Source organism: Zosterops lateralis (assembly GCF_965231275.1).
Source record: "Zosterops lateralis genome assembly, chromosome: 7".
Taxonomy (NCBI): Eukaryota; Metazoa; Chordata; class Aves; order Passeriformes; family Zosteropidae; genus Zosterops; species Zosterops lateralis.
This window is the reverse complement of record NC_139767.1, coordinates 21,422,368-21,441,874: the sequence shown is the minus strand read 5'-3', so window position 1 is coordinate 21,441,874 and position 19,507 is coordinate 21,422,368. Positions and strand designations below refer to the sequence as shown.

The following is a 19,507-nucleotide window of genomic DNA, read 5'->3' as shown; positions in this document are numbered from 1 at the left end:
TGTCAGAGATGTATTGCACTTGTTATGTGTCTGGTTACCTCTCTATTTTTATTCTCCAGATTTTTTGCCATATTCAAAGGGATTTTTTTTTTTTTTTTTCCCTGAACCAGTACCTATTACTGTCCATTTCGTGTGTGATCCAGTGAAAAGAGATCATCTGGTTTACCTGTTCTAAATAGAGTAAGATGATGAAAAACAATCTCCTGGAGAATCTGCTGTGTACCTTTCCTATGCTGGAAACATGACTTTAAAAAAGATGTTTTTACTGGTAAACAATCCAACTTTTTGGACTTATATTCTAGTTTATTGGTCTCTCTCTGCCTTTTCTGTATTTCAAGACTTTTGTCTGTTTTAGTTTAAAACCACCATTGAACTGTACACAGTATCTTGCAGTTATTTCTGGATGTTTTGCATAGCTTGGCCTCTTTCGTGCCAAGAGGAATTTTTGGCAATGTAGCATATTTTGTATCACCATCCATCCCATCCGGCCCACATAACAGTCTGCTCTGAAACCATAAGCAGCTCAGTAGAAGATGGAGCAGCCATGTGCCTGCTCTAGTTTCTGCCAGCTCTGGCATCTGGCTGTACCAACTAGCAGGAAAATGGTTCAAGTCACCTTTCTTTGCCTCTTTTTGCATCTTGATCTCTATCTGAGAGAGATCAGTTATGTACTGAGCTTGGAGGACTACCTATTAATTTTTCAAGACCTCTCAGCCAGGAAATCCCCTGTGTGTCAGGTGTAAATATCATAAAATAAGAGAAGGATGTTTTGACAAAGTGGGGGTATCTTTTGCAGATTTTCTCTTTAGTGGCTTTTCACTTTAAAATGCAGCAAGTGATAACACTTGAAAGTGTACAATGATGTGTCACAGATATCAGAACAAAATGTTCTTTTTCAAGACATGAAGCTCTGTTTTTTCTCCCCAGTTGGTATTTTACCTCGATTTTGTCCATAAAACCACAGTAAGCATGTACAAGCTGAACAGTTTTATATATATATGAAAAAAAGGCTTTTCAAATGGAGGAAGTAAGATATTTCAAACTCACAAAACCATGGTATACCAAAATAAAACCAGAATATGGGTAGGGTTTGCCTGATGTACTTATTATAAATTTTTTCTGATGCAAATTTTTTATTTTTCCTGATACCCCTTAATGGCATTTTAACTGTATCACTAGCAGGGAAATACTGTTTTCTTGATATCTCAAAAAAATCCCAACAAAAATCTGCTGTATTGGTTATTAAAAAAACCCAAATCCAATGCAAAACAGAATAAGAAAAGGAAGCATAAAAGCAGATATTTTAAATATGTATTGTAGAGAAAATTTACAAAGACTTAAAAAAAATGTGGTATTTGGTGAACAATAATTATTTGCAGACTGCACTTTCCAGTAACAGGAAATTTCTTTGCCACATTGTTATACACCCTGTCATTGTAGGCTTCTATAGACACTTCAGGTTCGGTGTAGTATTTGCATCAAGAAAGTTCTCTCCTTGCTTCTCACACTGAGAATTGTATCAGTCTTTATTTCCTAACTAGAGAAAACTGAAGTGTTGATTTAACAATTGGAACACTTATGTTCCTTGACTGTACTAATGTTAAATATTATCTCTCTGTGGAAAGGTATTTTCCAAGTGTTAATGCTCACTATTAGAGTGTTCTCTGCTTTACTAAGAGCTTGTACAATTGGATATGTTCTGGGAAATCTTGTAGTAAGAGTAGATTATGTGAGTGGCAATGTAAAGCAGAAGGATTGTGTGCTGTTGCTGCACACAGTGAAGGTCAGCGAAAGAGCACATGTTCTGCAGACAGTGGGACAGAAAGCTACACAGTGCAGTTGTATAAGAAGTGGACATTTGTGTTGAGATTTTTAATTGGACAATACTTATGCTCCAGAGTGAAATGAAAGCAAAGTCATTTCCTGTACATCCAACCCTCCGCCCCCCCATTCTTCAAGTCAATCTAAACACTTCAATTTGATAAAATCAGGATATTTAATTGTGTTTTAACTGATTTTTATATTTTCTAGTCTAATTTAATCTCATTTCACAAACTATTAATCAAATGCCACCAATTATTTTACATAAAATAGAAATATTCAATTTTGAGTAGGTTAATAGGAAATATTTTAGCTATGTCACAATTTTTTTTTCAGTTTTCCATTTGTAATTGTTTTTTGTCAAAGGTAATGCACTTCAGTGAAAGGTTTTAGTTTTTATAATTTATATGTCATAGTACTATTCACAGGATCTATGCTGTTATTACAACCACAGATCTGATAGATTATTTTACCAACATCTTGTAGTAAGTTTGCTACATTTAGCTCCTTATTATTTTGGATTATTAAGTCAATCAATGGGATTGCATCCTTTGCTAATCTTATTGCCTATGTTGATTACTTTGCCAGATAAAAGTAGAGGCAACCAAAGAAATTTCATTGAGTAACTTACGATTTACAAGTTTAGATGGCAATATTGGCTTGCACTTCTCAGGAGATGCCACATTCTCTTCATCTGTTACATACTCAAAATTAATAATAAACATCATTGCTACTCCCTCTTGATTTTTCACTGGAATTATGTGGGTGTTGCAAATGAAGGTAGATCCTGCAGATGGATTAAAAAAAGAGAAAGAAATATATAAGTGGAAGGAAACATCACTTTTTTCACTTCAGTAAGTCTAGTTATGCCAACAGACAGTGAAGAGCATTTCTTTGAATTCAATAATTGAGCATCAAACATATTATTTAATTTAAACAGTAATGTTTTCATAGAAAGAAATACCACTGTTCATAATTTCTTGCAGTCTTACCTTTACCAAAAAGTGTCTCCTTTAAATGACAATTTTACTTTTTGGTTTTTGTTCACTGGAAGTGCCTGTATAGATGGACTTGTAATCTGGAGACATTTAACACCAAAAGTAGAAATGTGAACACTGCTCCAACCACAGTTCATACGAAGAAAGCAGAACCTGATTCTTCTAAATGCCGAACATTCTTCAAGCATTTGGTTCTATTACACAGGATGAGTCACGCATTAAGTATTTATGGATGTAAATGTACCACTATTCTTATTTTAGCTCTTAGTCTTTTGGGGACTTTGGGGAAATCTTAAGGTTTGTGTTAAAAATTATATTTATTTTATATTCCATCACAAAAATCTTCTAAACTGTGCTAATAATTTCAATAATTTTCAGATGGTTTGACTTAAGTGTTATATACAATTTGAAGTATGAATTTAAAAATACCATAGCTTTCACATGTATGGAGCATACTCAGCCTATACTAAAAGCAATGGAGAGTGTAAACTTTCAATACCTCTGGTGCTCAGGATGTTCTTGTTTAAAAACCAAATTACAGATTTAAAGAGTTCTTTGTGTTAATTCTTCCACTATAGCTTTAGAAGTTTCAGTTGATGAAGTCATTAGTTTTGATTTAATTCTTTCTATAATATTACAGATCACAGTGGTTTCAAAAATAATGTGATTGCTGTAAATAATACAGTAATGTGCTAAAAACTTCATGCAGGCACAACTGTGAGATGGGGTCTTTCCATGATAACTAGGGACAGGTTTAATGTTCATCATCTGCAATTTAGGCACTCAAATGCTGTAATCACTGAAACTTGACAGCCTGTGCAATTTGACAAAAACAGATCCTGATCTAGATTGCACAAGATTTTTTTTAAATTATTTGTTCCCATTGAGGAGAGAGATAGTCAAATTTATATAATTACAACCAAGACTAGATTCTGGCTTCTGATATTTAATGTGGTACTTGCTATAATGTGGTATATATGGCAATTCGAGTTATGTATAAAATTGACATGCTGGCCTTTCAAGTTTTGCAGCTGTAACTCCCATCCATTTAATAAAACAGTTAAGCTGTGGCACTTGCCACAGTTTCCATGGTTACAAGCTCAATGTCTTTAGTAAACAGAAAATAAGCAATTTAAGACTGTTCCATTAGAGCTAAAAATAGAAGTGCTGTAGGCCAGCCATTGCAACATAGACTGGTTAAACAGAGGGGCTGGAGAAAATTTGGAATAATCTTTGTGGTTTTAGCTAACAAATAAAATACATACTGAGTTCAAAAAGTGAAAATTATATTTATTGATTTACTTGGAAGGAAATTATATGGATGGTTTTGACATGAAGATTTATAGGTTGAGCGGGTATCCCCCAATATCTGGAACTGGGGCTCAGCTGAAGCATGCACGGCTTTGAATAACACTGAACTTCAGTGGATCAGATGTTTGTCAGTATTTGCAAAGGAGGATTATGAGGACACTTCTTTAAAAAATTTCCTGCTTTTGAAGGCAAGGGTGTTTCAGCTTTTGAAACGCTTCCCACAGTGCTAAGTAATGATTCTATTTCCCATTTGTGTAGAAAATTCCGCCCTCAAGAATTTACAAACCTCATTTGTACTGGAGCTAGGGATTTGCATCTCTGGGGAGATGCAAGAGTTGTTTAACAGTCCACAGCTTAAGACCATGGCAAAAAGGGCAGGGGATCAAAAAATTTAAGCAGTATGTAGAAATATTTCAGGAACAAAAAATAGGAAAGGTTCATGTGTGGTTGAATTTAGCATGGTTCCTTTGAAGACCAAATACACCACAGACTAGTAAGTCCACCATAGTTCGTTAGTCTGAAGTTTTTCCAAGAAACTGAGGATTTTTGGGAAGAAAAAGATATTTACTTTTTTTATGACTGAAAGTGGAATGCTGCAAGTTAACAAAAATATGACAGTCACAGACACTCTTCGTGACACTATTAGTGTTTGTCTTTAGTGCAGACACTGCTATCTGCTATACACATTTCAGTATCTAGCTCTATTGAAGGGACAATAAGGAAATACAAAATTCAAAATAGCAAGGAATCCTCTAATGTGATTTAAAAAGAAGAGATAGGTACAAAGGAATAACATTGGCCAATTCAAAAGATAAGCTTTGAGTTGTTAGAGTTAATAGCAATAAAGAAATAATAATAAGAAGCTTGTTTACAAACAATCTTATTCAGTATTTGCACTCTGGCATCCCACTGCTCTTCATTGCACTCAGCATGTTTTTCCTGTTTTGTCTCTGTGCTGAATATTTCAAAAGTAAGATATACTTCCGATGAGCAATAAAAATGGTAATGTAGTTTCTGGAATTTGCATTTCTTATCTAACAGAACCAGGCAAGTGGATGATTTAAGGAGAACTAAGAAATTTATACCTTTATAATTAATAAATTCAATATCCATCAATATATCTGAGTTTTCTCATGATTACTATTTAGGAGTGATCATGAAATATATATGTTTTGCTCTCTTGTTATCATCATTGGAGATGACAGACGAAAAGTTGGATACTTCCTTGTCAGCGTAAATTCCATGGTGATAGAGACTTGTTTTCTTTTTTTAAAGACATTGTAAAGCCCACTGTTTCATCTAGTTAAATTAGTGGAAAAATATCCATATGGGAAGACAGATTTCACTCCCCTATTTGCTGTGTGGATATGATGTATGATTACATGGTTATTCATTCAACAGTATGATTTCACAAGACCACACAGCGTTGTGTGAATCAAGTAATTGCCAAAATATATACACAAGTGACAATAAATATTTAAGAAATAATGACTTACGGTATATTAGGGTTATATAAGGATATATTACACCAGTTGAGCAATTCTGATGAAGGAAAACCTATTTAAATATCTGTCTGCATAATGTTTAAAGCTGACTTCCTCCAAGAGAGCAGCACAAGGCAGACACCTAGTAATGCAGTGAAATGTTATTTACATAGATTCTTTTTTGACTGGCTACTGTGACATTATTAGAGTGTGATCACCATTATAATAAGTAGAAACTTAATGTTTCTCTCTTAAGCAGGAGTTGACTTCTGTAAATACAAAGAATGCTATGCAATAAAACACAACCAATCTTATTTTGTTATCCTATGTCTGTGTTTATAGCCTTATTTGTCCTTTCATCATAGCATGGCTTATGGGGATTGCCCAGTGTTAATAAGAACTTCTCTGGGGAAAGAAAAGAGCTAATTATCAGGAGAATTAATTTGGAAGACCAGAAAACCTTCTTTATCTTTGTCTGTTCATCACGGAATCTTCATCTTTGGGATGAAAAGCCAAAGCATGGCTCTCTACTGACTCCTAAACTTCACAAATTCAATACTGTCTTCTTTCCTAATGGCCAAAAGCCTCCCACTGCTTTCTACGTCTTTCAACTTGGGCACAGTCTTGGAAAGATGTAATACTTTTCCAGCCAGAACATAAAGGGAATTTAAAGAAATTCAATGTATGTTCTAGTCTTGGGAAAAGAACTATTGTCCTGCTTTGTGCAGACATTCAGGAAGGCTGAGTGAGCTTCATCCAGCATGCCCAGCATAAAAGTAGTTACAAGCCCCTTAGGAGTATATGAAATGTAGTTAAATGAAAGTCTTGTTTTCTGGCCTAAACTGCTGTTTAGAATCCATTTTATCACTAAATGTTGGCAGATAAAGGACACAGACATGCTTTTAATATGGAGTGAGGAAGAGTCACAGGAAATGTGTGGTAATTACTGGGAAGTCAAGATGGGAAGACGGATACAATATCTTATGAAATAAACATAATAAACATAATAAGAAAAGGAATGGAAGTAAGCCAAAACCTTTGTTTTTCCTGTATGTTGTCAAGGTTCTGGTAACAAAAGTTTAAAAACTTGTTTTAGAAAACAAATACTGTGAACAGTGCAGGGAATGACACCTGAAAATGACTGGCTGTAATTTATTAATGAGACCACTATAGCAAAGCATTTTGTATTCTTGAAAGGTTACAGACAAAGAAAAAGAAATTGAAAGAAAAACAGTACCCAGGGAATATTTGCTCTGCTTTGTGTGGTTTTTGTGACTTATCCCTGAAGAAAGTCCTTTCTTTTATGCTTAAAATTCAGAAGCCTATTTACCTCCACTTTGAAGTCCACTCTAAGCAAACACTGTGTTAGGTGATGTTTAGTTGGCATTTAGGGACAATTGCACTGGGGATGTGCACTGAATATTCAAGCAAAGCCAGTTTGTCAAATAATGAAGCATGATGTGTATTGTGATGTGGGGACTCAACATGACCAATCAAGGACTGAAAATCCAATTCTTTCTGTTTCTATTCAAGCATAAGCCAGGAACAATGCAGTGTGTCATAAGGAATATTGTTTTCAATTATGCAAAGTTTTACTTTCTTTCTAAAATCATGCTAAGAAGTCTATTTCTGTAATGCTATATTGAAAATAGTCCCGCAAAATTTCACATGGTTTTATGCTAAAGGGCTCCTTTAGCAGCAAATACCTCTGCAAATCTATTTTTATTTTAACTAAAACTAAGTATTTATCAACAGATTTTCAAAACTTAGTCTTGTTTATACAATAAAAATGGGTGGAAGAAGGACTGAATCTGCCCTGAGATTCCCAGCACGTTGTGACGTAGAACCACATCTCTGGAGACAGATACCACATAATTACTTGCTCAACTCAATAACATCCAAATGAAAAAAAAAAATTTGGACAAAATACCTCTGTCTGTTTGTACCTGCACCTTTTTGCACCTTTGCCATTAGCGTCATTTATTCAGACCTTTGGAGACACCTGATTTGTAAACACCTTATTTAAATTTCATTCAAACTGTGGCTTATAGGAAAGGATTACCCTTGGATGTTCCTTTCTTTCCTGCCCTGCATTTGTAATGTAGCTGCACACATAAGGAATAGGGGAAAACTTGACGCTAAGACTAAAGATGATTATATCGGTAGTCACAAAAAGCACCTATTCCAGGAATCCCAGCTTGCATTGCAAGTGTTGCCTGTTGCTGCCCTTCAATGCATACTGCTATAATTTTACTTCTAAAGGTGTTAAGACTGAGACATGAAAAGGGTTTTAACCAAACCAGCATTAATAATGAATGAAGAAATTAAGGATAACTCAAAGAAACTCTTGATCCCATTTTCACAATTGAATTAGTTGTATTAAGTATTAAGCTGTGTCTCATAAACTTCAACACAGAACTTCGGGCAACGGATTATACAATTCTCTTTATCTTTTACCTGTATCTTCTGAGGTGTGTCTGTATGTCACCATTTTCCAATTCCATCTGACTGAAAATGAGCCACAGTGAGTGGCAAGGATGGGGAATTCACATACTTCCTATATCTGTGTGATTGTCTATTCTGAAATACTCACTGCAGAGAACAATTAAAAATAGATAGTAGATTGAAATGTATTATATCCCTTTTCAATTGAATAGCCATGTTTAAGGGAGATGGGTAGAGACAAGAAGAATATTATTTGCCTGATATTTATTAGGGACGTTACTGTGATTAAATGAGACCTACTTTCTTTGACATTTTACTCCACCCTCCATAGCAAATATTCATTCTGTCTGAAATGGTTGCTGATACTAAGATTTGATTTATAGGACCATTTATGTTTTGTAAGGTATTAACTTACACTGTTTAAAGGTGAGGGAAGAATTTTCAAAGTAACAAACTGAGAAAAAAAATGCTCTCTGGAATCTATGGACATGTTCATTACTGGACTGGCAAACATGAACATCTTATTTACTCTTCTTTTAATCTCATTTGTAATATATTTAAATTGGCAGATAAACACTGTTCAACTGCTCATTCCAGCATTTCTTAGGCTACTGCATTGCTAAAATCATTGCTAAGATCCTAATTATAATATCTACACCTACACTAATAGGCTATGGTGATTAATTGTAATGCTAAAAACATTTTGTATGGGAGGAAAATTTCCTGCTTTGTTGTTTAAGCATCTATAAACATGTACAAAGATAAAGAGCAATTAAATATTTGGCAAGGAAAGAAAAATGAAATTAAGTAAAAAACCCAGCAAGCAGTGACATGTTTATAAAGAAAAGATCAATAAAAAAATCACAGAGTGAAAAATGTTGAAAAATCTACAATGGAGGGTAAAGATTTGTTTAGATTCCAGGCTGCCTGTAGAATAATTTTATTGAAACCACAGCTGGGACAGAAATTGCAGGATAGTTTTTTTCTTTTTCTCTCAGCTCACCTTAAAACTACCTTTGAGTTTTGTCAGAGGGGGTTTGTCTAGAGCACAGACTGAAGTCAGGAGGCCTGGTTCTGACAGGCTTGAACACTCAAGCTGATCTTAGAGATACCCTCTTCTACACGCATAGTGAGGGGAAAACTGGATCTGAAATTGTTTTCTGGATAGGTTGTCATTACTGGCAGTTTGGAAAGATGGTAAGCTCAAACGTGAGTGCTACCTGGAATCATTCAGACCCTAAACAGTCTAAAATCTCTTACATGTTGTCTTTTTCTTCCAGAAGTACATAGCAAATAGTGTTACTTCTGAAAAGCAATGTCTCTGATTATTTAATGGGGATGTTTCTGTCTCTGCGTATGCAGCTGGACATTTTTCTGAGTGCATTGCACACTGTATTACCTGATGCTAAGAAGTCAAACATGGAAGGTCAAGACAGATTGCACAAAGGAGCACATCTATGAAAAGAACTTAATTATTAAGCCTGTAAACCCTTTGCAAATCAATTGTCAAATAACTGAGGAAGATTTTTCATTCTTTTGTGTAGTATGTGTTGCAGACTGTGTGAAAGAAGCAAATCCAATGCTTCTCGTCTTATTTTCTTAGTATAAATACTTCTTTTGCAGACACTTGCAGTATAGTTATAGTGAATGTGAGATATACTACACTTGATGAATTTCATATCTGAAGATTTTAACAGGGAAACATTGCAAACAACAGTGCTACTTAAGAAAGAAAGAAACAGAAATATTTCACTGAGAAATTTTCAAAATTAATTATTTATTATTTTTAAAGGACAATGTTAGAAGTGATTTTTTTTTCTACATTGCACATCATTCCTGTGAGAAAAACTGTTTTTAAATGTGAATTTTACTGAAAATGTATTAAGAAGTAATTTTCAGGATTAGTGGTGAATGGTAAATTCAGTTTGCTCAACTGTGTGATACACTTGAACTGAGGACATTTTAAAAGAAGAGATTTTTTTTTTTAGATACTACAATGTGGATAGACTTAACTAGATTTTTCTGTCTATTAACAAAAGAGAACTCAGAATGTAATATCTTAAAACATATAGCATCCCAGTGTGGGACAGTAATAAAAATTACCAATGTCCAATGTTACTGGACATGCGTCAGTACCACCTGAGAAGGGTCAGTGAAGAAAGATCAGATTCATTTCTGAAATTGAAGAAGTGGGTGAAAAAACCATAATAACTTGGCTCAAATAACAATAATCTAGAACTATGTTTTTAGTAGTAACAACAGTAATTTGCATCAGTTTAAGCAATTTTCAATAATTTCTCAGTCTTTGTAAAGGCAGAGAATTTTATTTAGGGAAGGTCATAGTAGGAATTGCATTAATTCATCAGAATTATGTGCAATTAGAATGGGTTTGAAAACAACTGGATTTCATTGTGAAAATGCTTTGATCTCTTTTCATTCACATTTTCAGTAAGCCTTTTTAAAGCATAGCACCAAACAAATACCAGAGGTAAAGTTCAAGGTGAAAAGCATTGGTGGGACATATTTTCTTTCACATTTTTTTAACAGAAGAATAAAGAATTGCAGAATCCCAATGTCTGTTTAAAAACATTTTGTGATAATTTCAAATTTAAATATACCTTAAACATAAATTTCTGCAGAAACAATTAGGTGAGAAATAATGGTTCTAATTTCTTATTTTTACCTAGTTGGCTAAGAGTTAGGAAATATTTAATTACATGTGGTAAAACTGAACATGCCTTTTTCTTTACTTTTCCCCCTCAATTTTTCTTTATTTCCACCTTTCGAGTTCTTTTTTTTCCTCCTAGATATTCTTTTCTAAACCCTCATTAAAAGCTATGCACCTCTGGGCATTCAACTGAGAAATGTCTTATTATGTTCATGAGAAAAGGGATCTCAGGTTTGTTGAATATTGCCCACCTTGCAGAAAATGTGCAGACTAAGATTTTTTTTGTGAAAGTAACCTCATTTATTTCCCCAAATTAAACTACACAAACTATTTTAAGAACTAACAGAATAACCTTGTAAAGCAGAATGGAACAGAAAGAAAAAAACAACAAAAAACCCAAACAAAACCAACACCAAACCACAAAATGAAACCTACAAAATCCCCCCAGAACTCCATTTTTGTATTTTGTTTCATTTATTCAAGGTACTGGTCCAGACTACAATACGAAGTATAAGAGTGATCCAGATTCTCTAGTCCTCACTGACACTGTACTTTCAGGGACAGTATGGATTTTTTTTGTGATACAGTTATTAAAATATACCAAAAAGAAGAAATCATTAAATGACCATATAGTATGAAGGATGATACAGAAAAACAGATCAACAGCAGGTCCCCTGAGGCAAAAGGGAAATGCTGTCATTTCTGCAAATTTTCACAAGTGCAATGTACATTCAGTTCCACTGGCCAAGTGGAAGGAGTACCATTTTCTAAATATAGGTGTCTTTCTTATTGAAATCACACCCTTGTAAAATCATACTCATGGAAACATACCCTTTCTGATATTTTCTAAGTGAATTGATAATGTGTAGCTTGAAATACACAACCCCAAATTTGTAGAAAAATAATAAATGTTGTTATCGTATACAGGGCCAGATGTAAAGTCATTGTGTGTGTTATGGTGCTTTACTGTAATCCAGCAAAATGTATCTAAAGGGGAAGAATGGCCAGACACAAAAAAGAGGGATTCTTGGTGCAATAAGTAGCTATAATAAGGTGTTGGTAACAGGGAGAATGGTGCAGAAACCCTCATCAACCCTGAAAGCTGATGGAAGTAATCAAGCTACTTGGATCATAAAGCAAATGGATGTAACCTCCCAGGACAAACAAAGTAGTGGTATTTGGGAGTTCTTTGTAACAAAAAACCTTGAGATTTTGAATTCATATTAATAAATGTGGTGGGAGGTCTATGTACAGGTTTGTCAAACACACCAGCAAAATATAAGACATCCTGTAAAAAGAAAAAGAACCTGTTTCCTGGTACAAAATCTCCAAGCCAAACATAATGTATTTTTAATTCAAGTTCTCATTAGAACTGATAAATATGAATAACGTACTGGACTAGAAATTCATGGCTGCCCTAGGGGTGGTTTTCATGACCTGGTTGCAATCAGTTTAGACTGATAATAAAGAACAATCCCAAGCATTAAAATAGTGGTTCTTTTAAATTGATAATTTTCTATGGTTGAGAAAAATGTAAGCAGAAATAATTGGGAGAAGTCAGACAAACATATGAATGAAAAATTGCAATTCTTAATGAGAATGTTAAGTAACTAAAGAGTAACAATTCAATGATGCCAAAGATCTTAGCAAATCCATCTGCACTGAGTGCAAAAGTAAGGGTAACAAATAAGTATTAAAAGCTCCAGGTGAATGGAGAATGGAGAAATCAAATACAAATCCTTGGAAACTGAGAGATATGAAATACCTCAAGTAGAGAGAGGAATATGAAAACTAAGAAGACTAATGAGAGTAAGTGAATACTCTCATTATTCAATACAAGAAGCAAAAAAATAGCTCCAGTAATAAGAAGAAATTCTTTAGTGTGAGGGTACTGAGGTTCTGTGACAGGCTGCTCAGAGAAGCTGTGGATGCCCCATCCCTGGGAACGTTCAAGGCCAGGCTGGATGGGGCTCTGAGTAACCTGTTCTAGTGGAAGGTGCCCCTGCCCCATGCCAGGGAGATTGGAAGGAGAGGCTCTTAAAGGTTCTTTCCAACCCAAGATTTTCTATGATTCCATGACTGTGCCAGCATCCATAAAAGGAATACACTGTCAATGAAATGACTGTATGGCAGTGAGCCTGACATCAGTTGTAAGCAAAATAAGAAAACCTGTGATGTTAGATTATTTTAAGAAAGAATACCTGACAGGAATGTAATTAATGTCACTCAGTGTGGTAATGCAGACATTATTAATGGACAAGAAATCTCATTTCATGTTTATATTCTTTGCATAAAAAACCCCAACCAAGTAGTCATTACAGACATATGCATTTGTAAGGTAGTTCACTGATTTTTATGCAATATTCTATTAAAATAATAGCACTATAATTGTAAAAAGCACATTCTATTGTTTACAAATTGTCTGAGAGCTTCTGACACATCATAAATGGAGGATCACAATGCAGTGCCAGTTTCTAGTGAAAGTCCACAGAAATGACCACACTAGCATTAATTTGTTTTGCAAAGATATGAAGAAAATATAAAATCCTTCTATGAAATGCTTGGATGCTTCATAAACCTGTGAAGTGGCTAATGATATGTTAATAGGTTGAAATAGAAGCACTTAAATTATTCTGTAAGTGGGACATAAAATGCAAAAAATGGATTATGAAATGGTAAATTTAGTCAGACAGTTAAAGAACCAGGGCATGTAGGCTGAAATGAAAAAAGAGAGCTATAGCCTGGAATGTACTGTCTCACAAAAGAAATAATAGGATAATATTTAAGAATGGTGAACAGAGCCTGAATAAAGAAACAGAATAAGAAGTCAACCTTTCCCTATATATATGGCACTTAAGGGACTAAAACTGGATTGCTGCATACGTTTTCTGGCACCTGAATTCTTAAAGTCCATTGATAAATGGAAGGAGGCATAAAAATGACCAGAGGAAGAGCATTCTTCAGAATGGTGTGAGTCTTAAAGATGTCAATCTTTGTTGTTTAGTGAAAAATGGTTTGAAAAGTGACTTGCATTACAACCAGTAACTTCATGGAAGGAGTGCTGAATACTAAAGAGCTGTTGAGTCTAGCAGAAAGAACCTAAATGCCTGGAAGTTAAAGCAGATAATTCAAGCTGTATTCTCTGGATATGGAGGATCAGAGGAAGTAGTGGTTATCCCTCCCTTTGTGTTTTTAAATTAAGATGGAAAAAACAGACAAGCCCTTTTATTCAACAAAACCACCTATGTAATATTCACTTTTATAAAGTTCTAATGTTTCTTCTGAATATCTCATTTCAACCAAGGAGGAATTCAGTGCTTCCTGTCCCAGCTTTGCTCTGAATACACAGTGCTCCATAAACCAAGATGTTGCCTCTGTCCTTCCTGTGCTTGGGATTAAAATTTGCTCTCCTTAGTCAATTGATAAAATTTCAAAAGCTGTTCATGATTTTGTCAAATTTCAGTTTCTTGATCTTAGTAAGAGGTGAGATCCCAGTGGAAGCAAGGCCAGGTGGCATGGGAAGAATACAGAGAGGCTACTTGCCACTGCAGGGAGATATTCTGTGCGGACAAGGCTCAATTGAAGATGACGATCCCGATGGGTCCCTTCTTACACAGCATATTCCATGATTAACTGATCCATGGGATCCCATCTGAGCACGTTGTGGCACATCCTTTGTAATTGTGGTGTAGCAGTGGATTAAATTCACAAAGCATGATGCCTAACTTCTTCCTCTCTCCTGCTGATGGACATAGCAGCAGATGGCTGTGGGATGCGCATGCCTGTTTTTCACCCCAATGCCTCAGTCAGTACTCTCCAGGGCAATGTGTGTGGAGGTGCTGTGTGCCTCTGTTTTCCTCATTCTCTCCTCATTGGCAAAGGACAGTGGTTCCCAACACTGACCCTCCCAATAATGGTTGCTGGAGAATGTGTTTGGTTGTCTGGGCTGCATTCGCTGCTCAAATGGCAGTTTCCTGTCTCCTTTAGAAAAAAGGCACAGGACAGATGGTGATGCAGGGTGAAAGCACTGCCAGTGCAAAATCATTATCATTAACTACATCTCCCCACAAATAATACATATTTATCTGTTAGAATGAAATCTCCCTTGTGAAATGTTAAAACTTTCCTTTGCAATAATTTTTTTGGAATAAAAGCTCTTTTTATCTACTAACAACTCCACCTGATTAACGAAGAGCGTAACTGTTCCTGGACATGGCAGTGGAATTTATTCTTTATTTTTGAAAGTAAATCCAGCTTAACATCCCCTAACCTTCACAGAAAGCTCATGTTCTTAGATTGGAATCATGCCCTTAGTATCCATACTTGATGGCTTCACATGATGTCCTGACTACCCATATGTATGTCCATCTGTTAGGCTGGCATGGTGCCCTCCCACAAGTTGCTGGACTTTGGCCCTAGGACAGGGCTGAGGACTGAATGCTTACTTAAATACTTATGTGACTTCCTGTCTGTGTGGGCGTGTGCGTGTGTGTTCTGTAACCCTCCTGCTTCTAATGGACAGGATGGAAGGTATTTGCCTAATTTGCTTCAGGCAAAACAATCTAAATGTAACCCAGAACATCTTTAGATAGGGGTGTTTTTGATAGAAAAATGGTAAGCAATTCCATGGAGTGAGTTGGATTTTCCAAACTGAGTATGTAAATCTAAACAGTTTACTAGCAAAATATTGTTTTTTTCTTAGGAAGAAATGCAAGTTCTACAGGTGGAAAAAAATGTCAATGGTGAATAGTAATTTTGAGACAGACCATTAACAGACACAAGAATTAAGTTTTCATGTGCTAAACACTAAATGGAGGTGGGTATAGAAAAGAATTATTCCTAAAATGGCTGGACTTTTAAAAGTCTTCACATAGTGTTTCAGCTTGCTTATCATGACTTTATTTTGCAGCTTTGTTTTTCAAGTTGAAAAATTATGCTTTTCTTATCATCCTCTTCTGTGTGGTATCTAGTTCAGAGCACATATCCAGGCTCAATTCACATAAGCAAAATGTGCAATTCCAAAGTCCTGTCTCTGCAAACCCTACAGCTATTGATTCAGGCACTCCTCCAGGAGATGCTCTGCCTGCTGCTTTTCCTTTCTATCACATATGCATGCTTCCTAAGAGATCCTATTAGACTGTAGATCCCTTAGCATCTCTTGTCAAATTTACCACACAGCACACACACTTTCGACTTCTGATTTACTACTGGGACAACAGAGGAAAGGAAAAATATAGGTGTATTAGAGGATTTTCTGGGGCAAAATCACCTAAAACCTAAATGAATATTTTTGCAAGTGAATACATTTTTTCCTGAAATATATTTTTTAATGTTCCCTGTTAGGAGAAACTTTGGTTGCTGCTAACAGGAAGACTGTGCTCTGCCTCATATACTCTTGAGGGAGGCTATGGCACATTCACTCACAAACATTGCTTTAGGAAAATAAGACTCAGAGTTTAAGGTCTATTGTTTGCCATCCTGACTTTCAGTTTCCTGTAAGAGTCCCTCAGCCTTCCTTGGACGTCTATTTCAAATGCCTTACAGTAACTTGCTTAAGACATAATATGCTTCAGGCACAGTGCAAAATGGAATTCATAATACTAAATGATGCAGTGTTCACAGCCACAGCCTACTCTTGTCAAACTGCATGTTCCATGTGCTGGTTCTTAAGACAACTTTAATAATTTGTTTAGGTGTCTGTATGAGAAATGAATTCTGCTAATAATTTTGTTCTTTTTTTTTTTTTTAATGGGCTAAATTGTAATAAAATCCTGGCTAATAATCAAGAATAAAAACGGTTGATGCTAAGTCATCATGTAGCCAGTCTTGAAAATATCCTTCAGCAGAAACCTGTCAAATATAAGTCAAAGCATATTTATCTCATAATAATATATTTGCTGACTTTAAACCTTTTTGATTTGGAGATTTAATAACTCTAGATGTTGGTTATCTTTCAGCTTGTTAAACTGATGACCCTTAGCAACTGAGAAATTCTAACTAGTATTTCCAAGCATCTCCATTTTAGGTTTGTTGCTTCTATTGAGCTTCATAAAAAGTAGGGATGTGTGACTCAGTGTAACTACTTAACTCATGTAAATTGGTGCCTGGCAGTTTTAAGGATTTCAGTGCTTTACCTGTACAGTGCCCTTGAACTTGCACATATTAAAAATATGCACAGTGTACACAAAGCACTGTAATCAAAGGTCAAGATCAACTGACACCTTTAATTGTGTAATTGTCCTGTTTACAGCTGTATTGTTCAGCTCAAATTTTGAGACTGACTTTTTTTCTTCCAAAGCTCTAATTTTGTGGGAATGTTGCAAAGAATCAGCAAGTTGTTTATCATAAGACAAGAGGGCATTTATGAGGAGGAACTGGGAAAGAAACTTAACCTCAGGTATTCTGAATTATCTTCTACAGTTTATACATGTATTTCAGGGAAACTGGTTCTAATAGAAAATAGTTAAATACCCTACAGTGTTCCTTGAATAATTTCTTCATGATATGCAAGACTGAGCAGTGTAAAAAAAAAAGAACAGTAAAATAATAATAAGAAACATGGGTGCAGAAAATAACAGTCAAAACTTCACATTGTAGCTTCATTGTAACATTAAAATCTGATAGATGAACTCCAAATTTATTTTCTTAAATGCCTGAGATTACATTATTTTTCTAAGATTTAATGAGTTGCACAGATTTTATGTGCTGATTGAGTCACCTTTACCACAAGAAATTAAAATGTGTAAATTGCCTTTTATTAATGTAATTTCTGACAATTTTTAAATGGTCTGTTTATTTTAAGTTAATAATTTTTTAATATACACAATATGCATTTTTCTGTGGGGTGAAACCATTACAGTCATTAAGCTCATCCTTTTCAAATTACAGTAGATAAATCTGTGGTAATCTCCTTTGCAAGTATGGCATAGAACATGTTATAAATACCACAAGAAGGGCAAAATTTACTGTGCAGTAAAGGTCAAAGTGATAAAACCAATAAAGAGTATAATGAAGCACATTGGCTGTGATTCAGCTGGACACTTAAACAGATGACAATTTTTTAGCTTGTGAGAAGTCCCATTGACTTAAGTGTCCTGGTGAACATGTCAGCAATTTGTACTTTGTACATTACTTTGTTTATCTTTATATTATTTAGACATTACATTTAATATTATAGCTTTGTGCAGATATCTGAAATGACAGTGGAAGAACAGAAGTATTTGCTAATCCTCTTGTGAATATGAGAAATAATGAAGATTTTAAAAAAATATGGAAAAAAATCTATCCATACAAACACATAATTTGAAGTCAAATTTGTATTCCTGTCCTGGTTTTTTTCTACTTTTGAAAAACTTCTAGTTAGCAGTTCACTTCCTCATTTCTACTTTCATCTGGTATTGACTTCAAGAAAGGCAGAGAAAGGGAGGTAAATAAATCCCTCTCCATTTTCAGTGCAGAACCACAGCCTGGTGAGGTTCACCCTCTGGTGGCCACACCCTCCCTGAACGTTGTTGCGCTGTGTTGACCCGCAGAGTATCTGAATTTTGGCATACAACTCTATGTGCTTACTCCAATCTCTTTACTTATCTTTATCATCCCATATATCCTTATAAATCTGGATATAAGGAAACTGTAGTGCTCCCTTAACTCAGAAGAAAGTCACGTTTTGTGCCCCAGGGCAAAGTGATATCAAATCAAGTCTACTGGTGTCTATGCAGCAGAAAATTTAGTTCAAGGTTTTTTGAAATCAATTTCAGTATCCAAATGATGGGTTTGATTTTCTTTTTGTTAATACAGATCTTGAATGAGTTGCTCTTGATCTGTGCAAATGTGAGACAGGATTTCATACCCATGCTGTGCATTTTCAAAACCAATGTCACAATTGCTTTGTATCTCTCTTTTGAGATTCCAAACTAGGTTAAAGTCTAGCTGAAAGTTATTGCAGAAATATTTTCATTTGAAAGAAAAGAAATTTCATTCATCTATATTTTTGATTAATTTAGAAATTTTATGACATTCTCTAAAGAGAACTTTTTACTTTTTCTTGGAAATAGAAAAAATAAAAGTAACAAATAAAAGTTTTTTGAGGGGCAAAAACTCTTTTAAATGGGAAATACTAAACTGCTAAAGGTCTAGATGTAACTTCTAGTTTATTTATCCCCTCCTTGTATTTGCTGGATTGTCTGATTGTGCTTCATCTATGATAATATCATATAATTTAGTAATTCTTTGAATTGGCAAAGTACTGTACAAATGTTTCAAAAAACCCTACACCACCCAAACTTACAATGGCTGAGGAAAGGAAATAATTTTCTATTCATTTATTTTGATACAGGTCTAAATATTTGTTTCCATTTCTTCTGAACGAGAAACTATAAATTTGCACTATCTTTATTAAGCATTAAAATTTTTCCATTAATTTTTTCCTTTCCAAAAGGTTTTACATTAGCTTCTTTTTGACAGACCATATTTCCTAGTTGCACTGTGCATTTGGGCTTCCTCTGGTTTTTTTTTATGTTTGTGTACCTGAGACTAAAATACTGATTTTAATAGATTCTGCCTGTGCTAAACAGTTGTGAATAACATGTCCAAATTCACATCCTTCCATCAGGGAAACAGTTCTGGCTGGGGTGAAAATTCTCTCACTGTAAAACTCAGGCTGTTTTCTTTTCTTGACCAACTCTGAAGTCAGAAGGTTCAAGTGCAGGATCACTCTAGAATGAGTATACATACTCTTTGGAAGAGGCACATTATTTCACATCAGAAAATGCAAGTCTATG

The 19,507-nt window shown here is 34.9% G+C and overlaps 1 protein-coding gene across 1 annotated transcript in view; it reads right to left on the bottom strand.

The window, feature by feature from the left end:
• KCNH7 (potassium voltage-gated channel subfamily H member 7) overlaps nucleotides 1-19,507 on the bottom strand; it is a 209,485-nt gene that overhangs the window by 83,546 nt on the left and 106,432 nt on the right. The window contains exon 3 of the mRNA XM_083865336.1: nucleotides 2,453-2,608. Within this exon, the coding sequence (XP_083721462.1) occupies nucleotides 2,453-2,608 (156 nt within the window). The remainder of the gene's footprint in view (nucleotides 1-2,452; nucleotides 2,609-19,507) is intronic.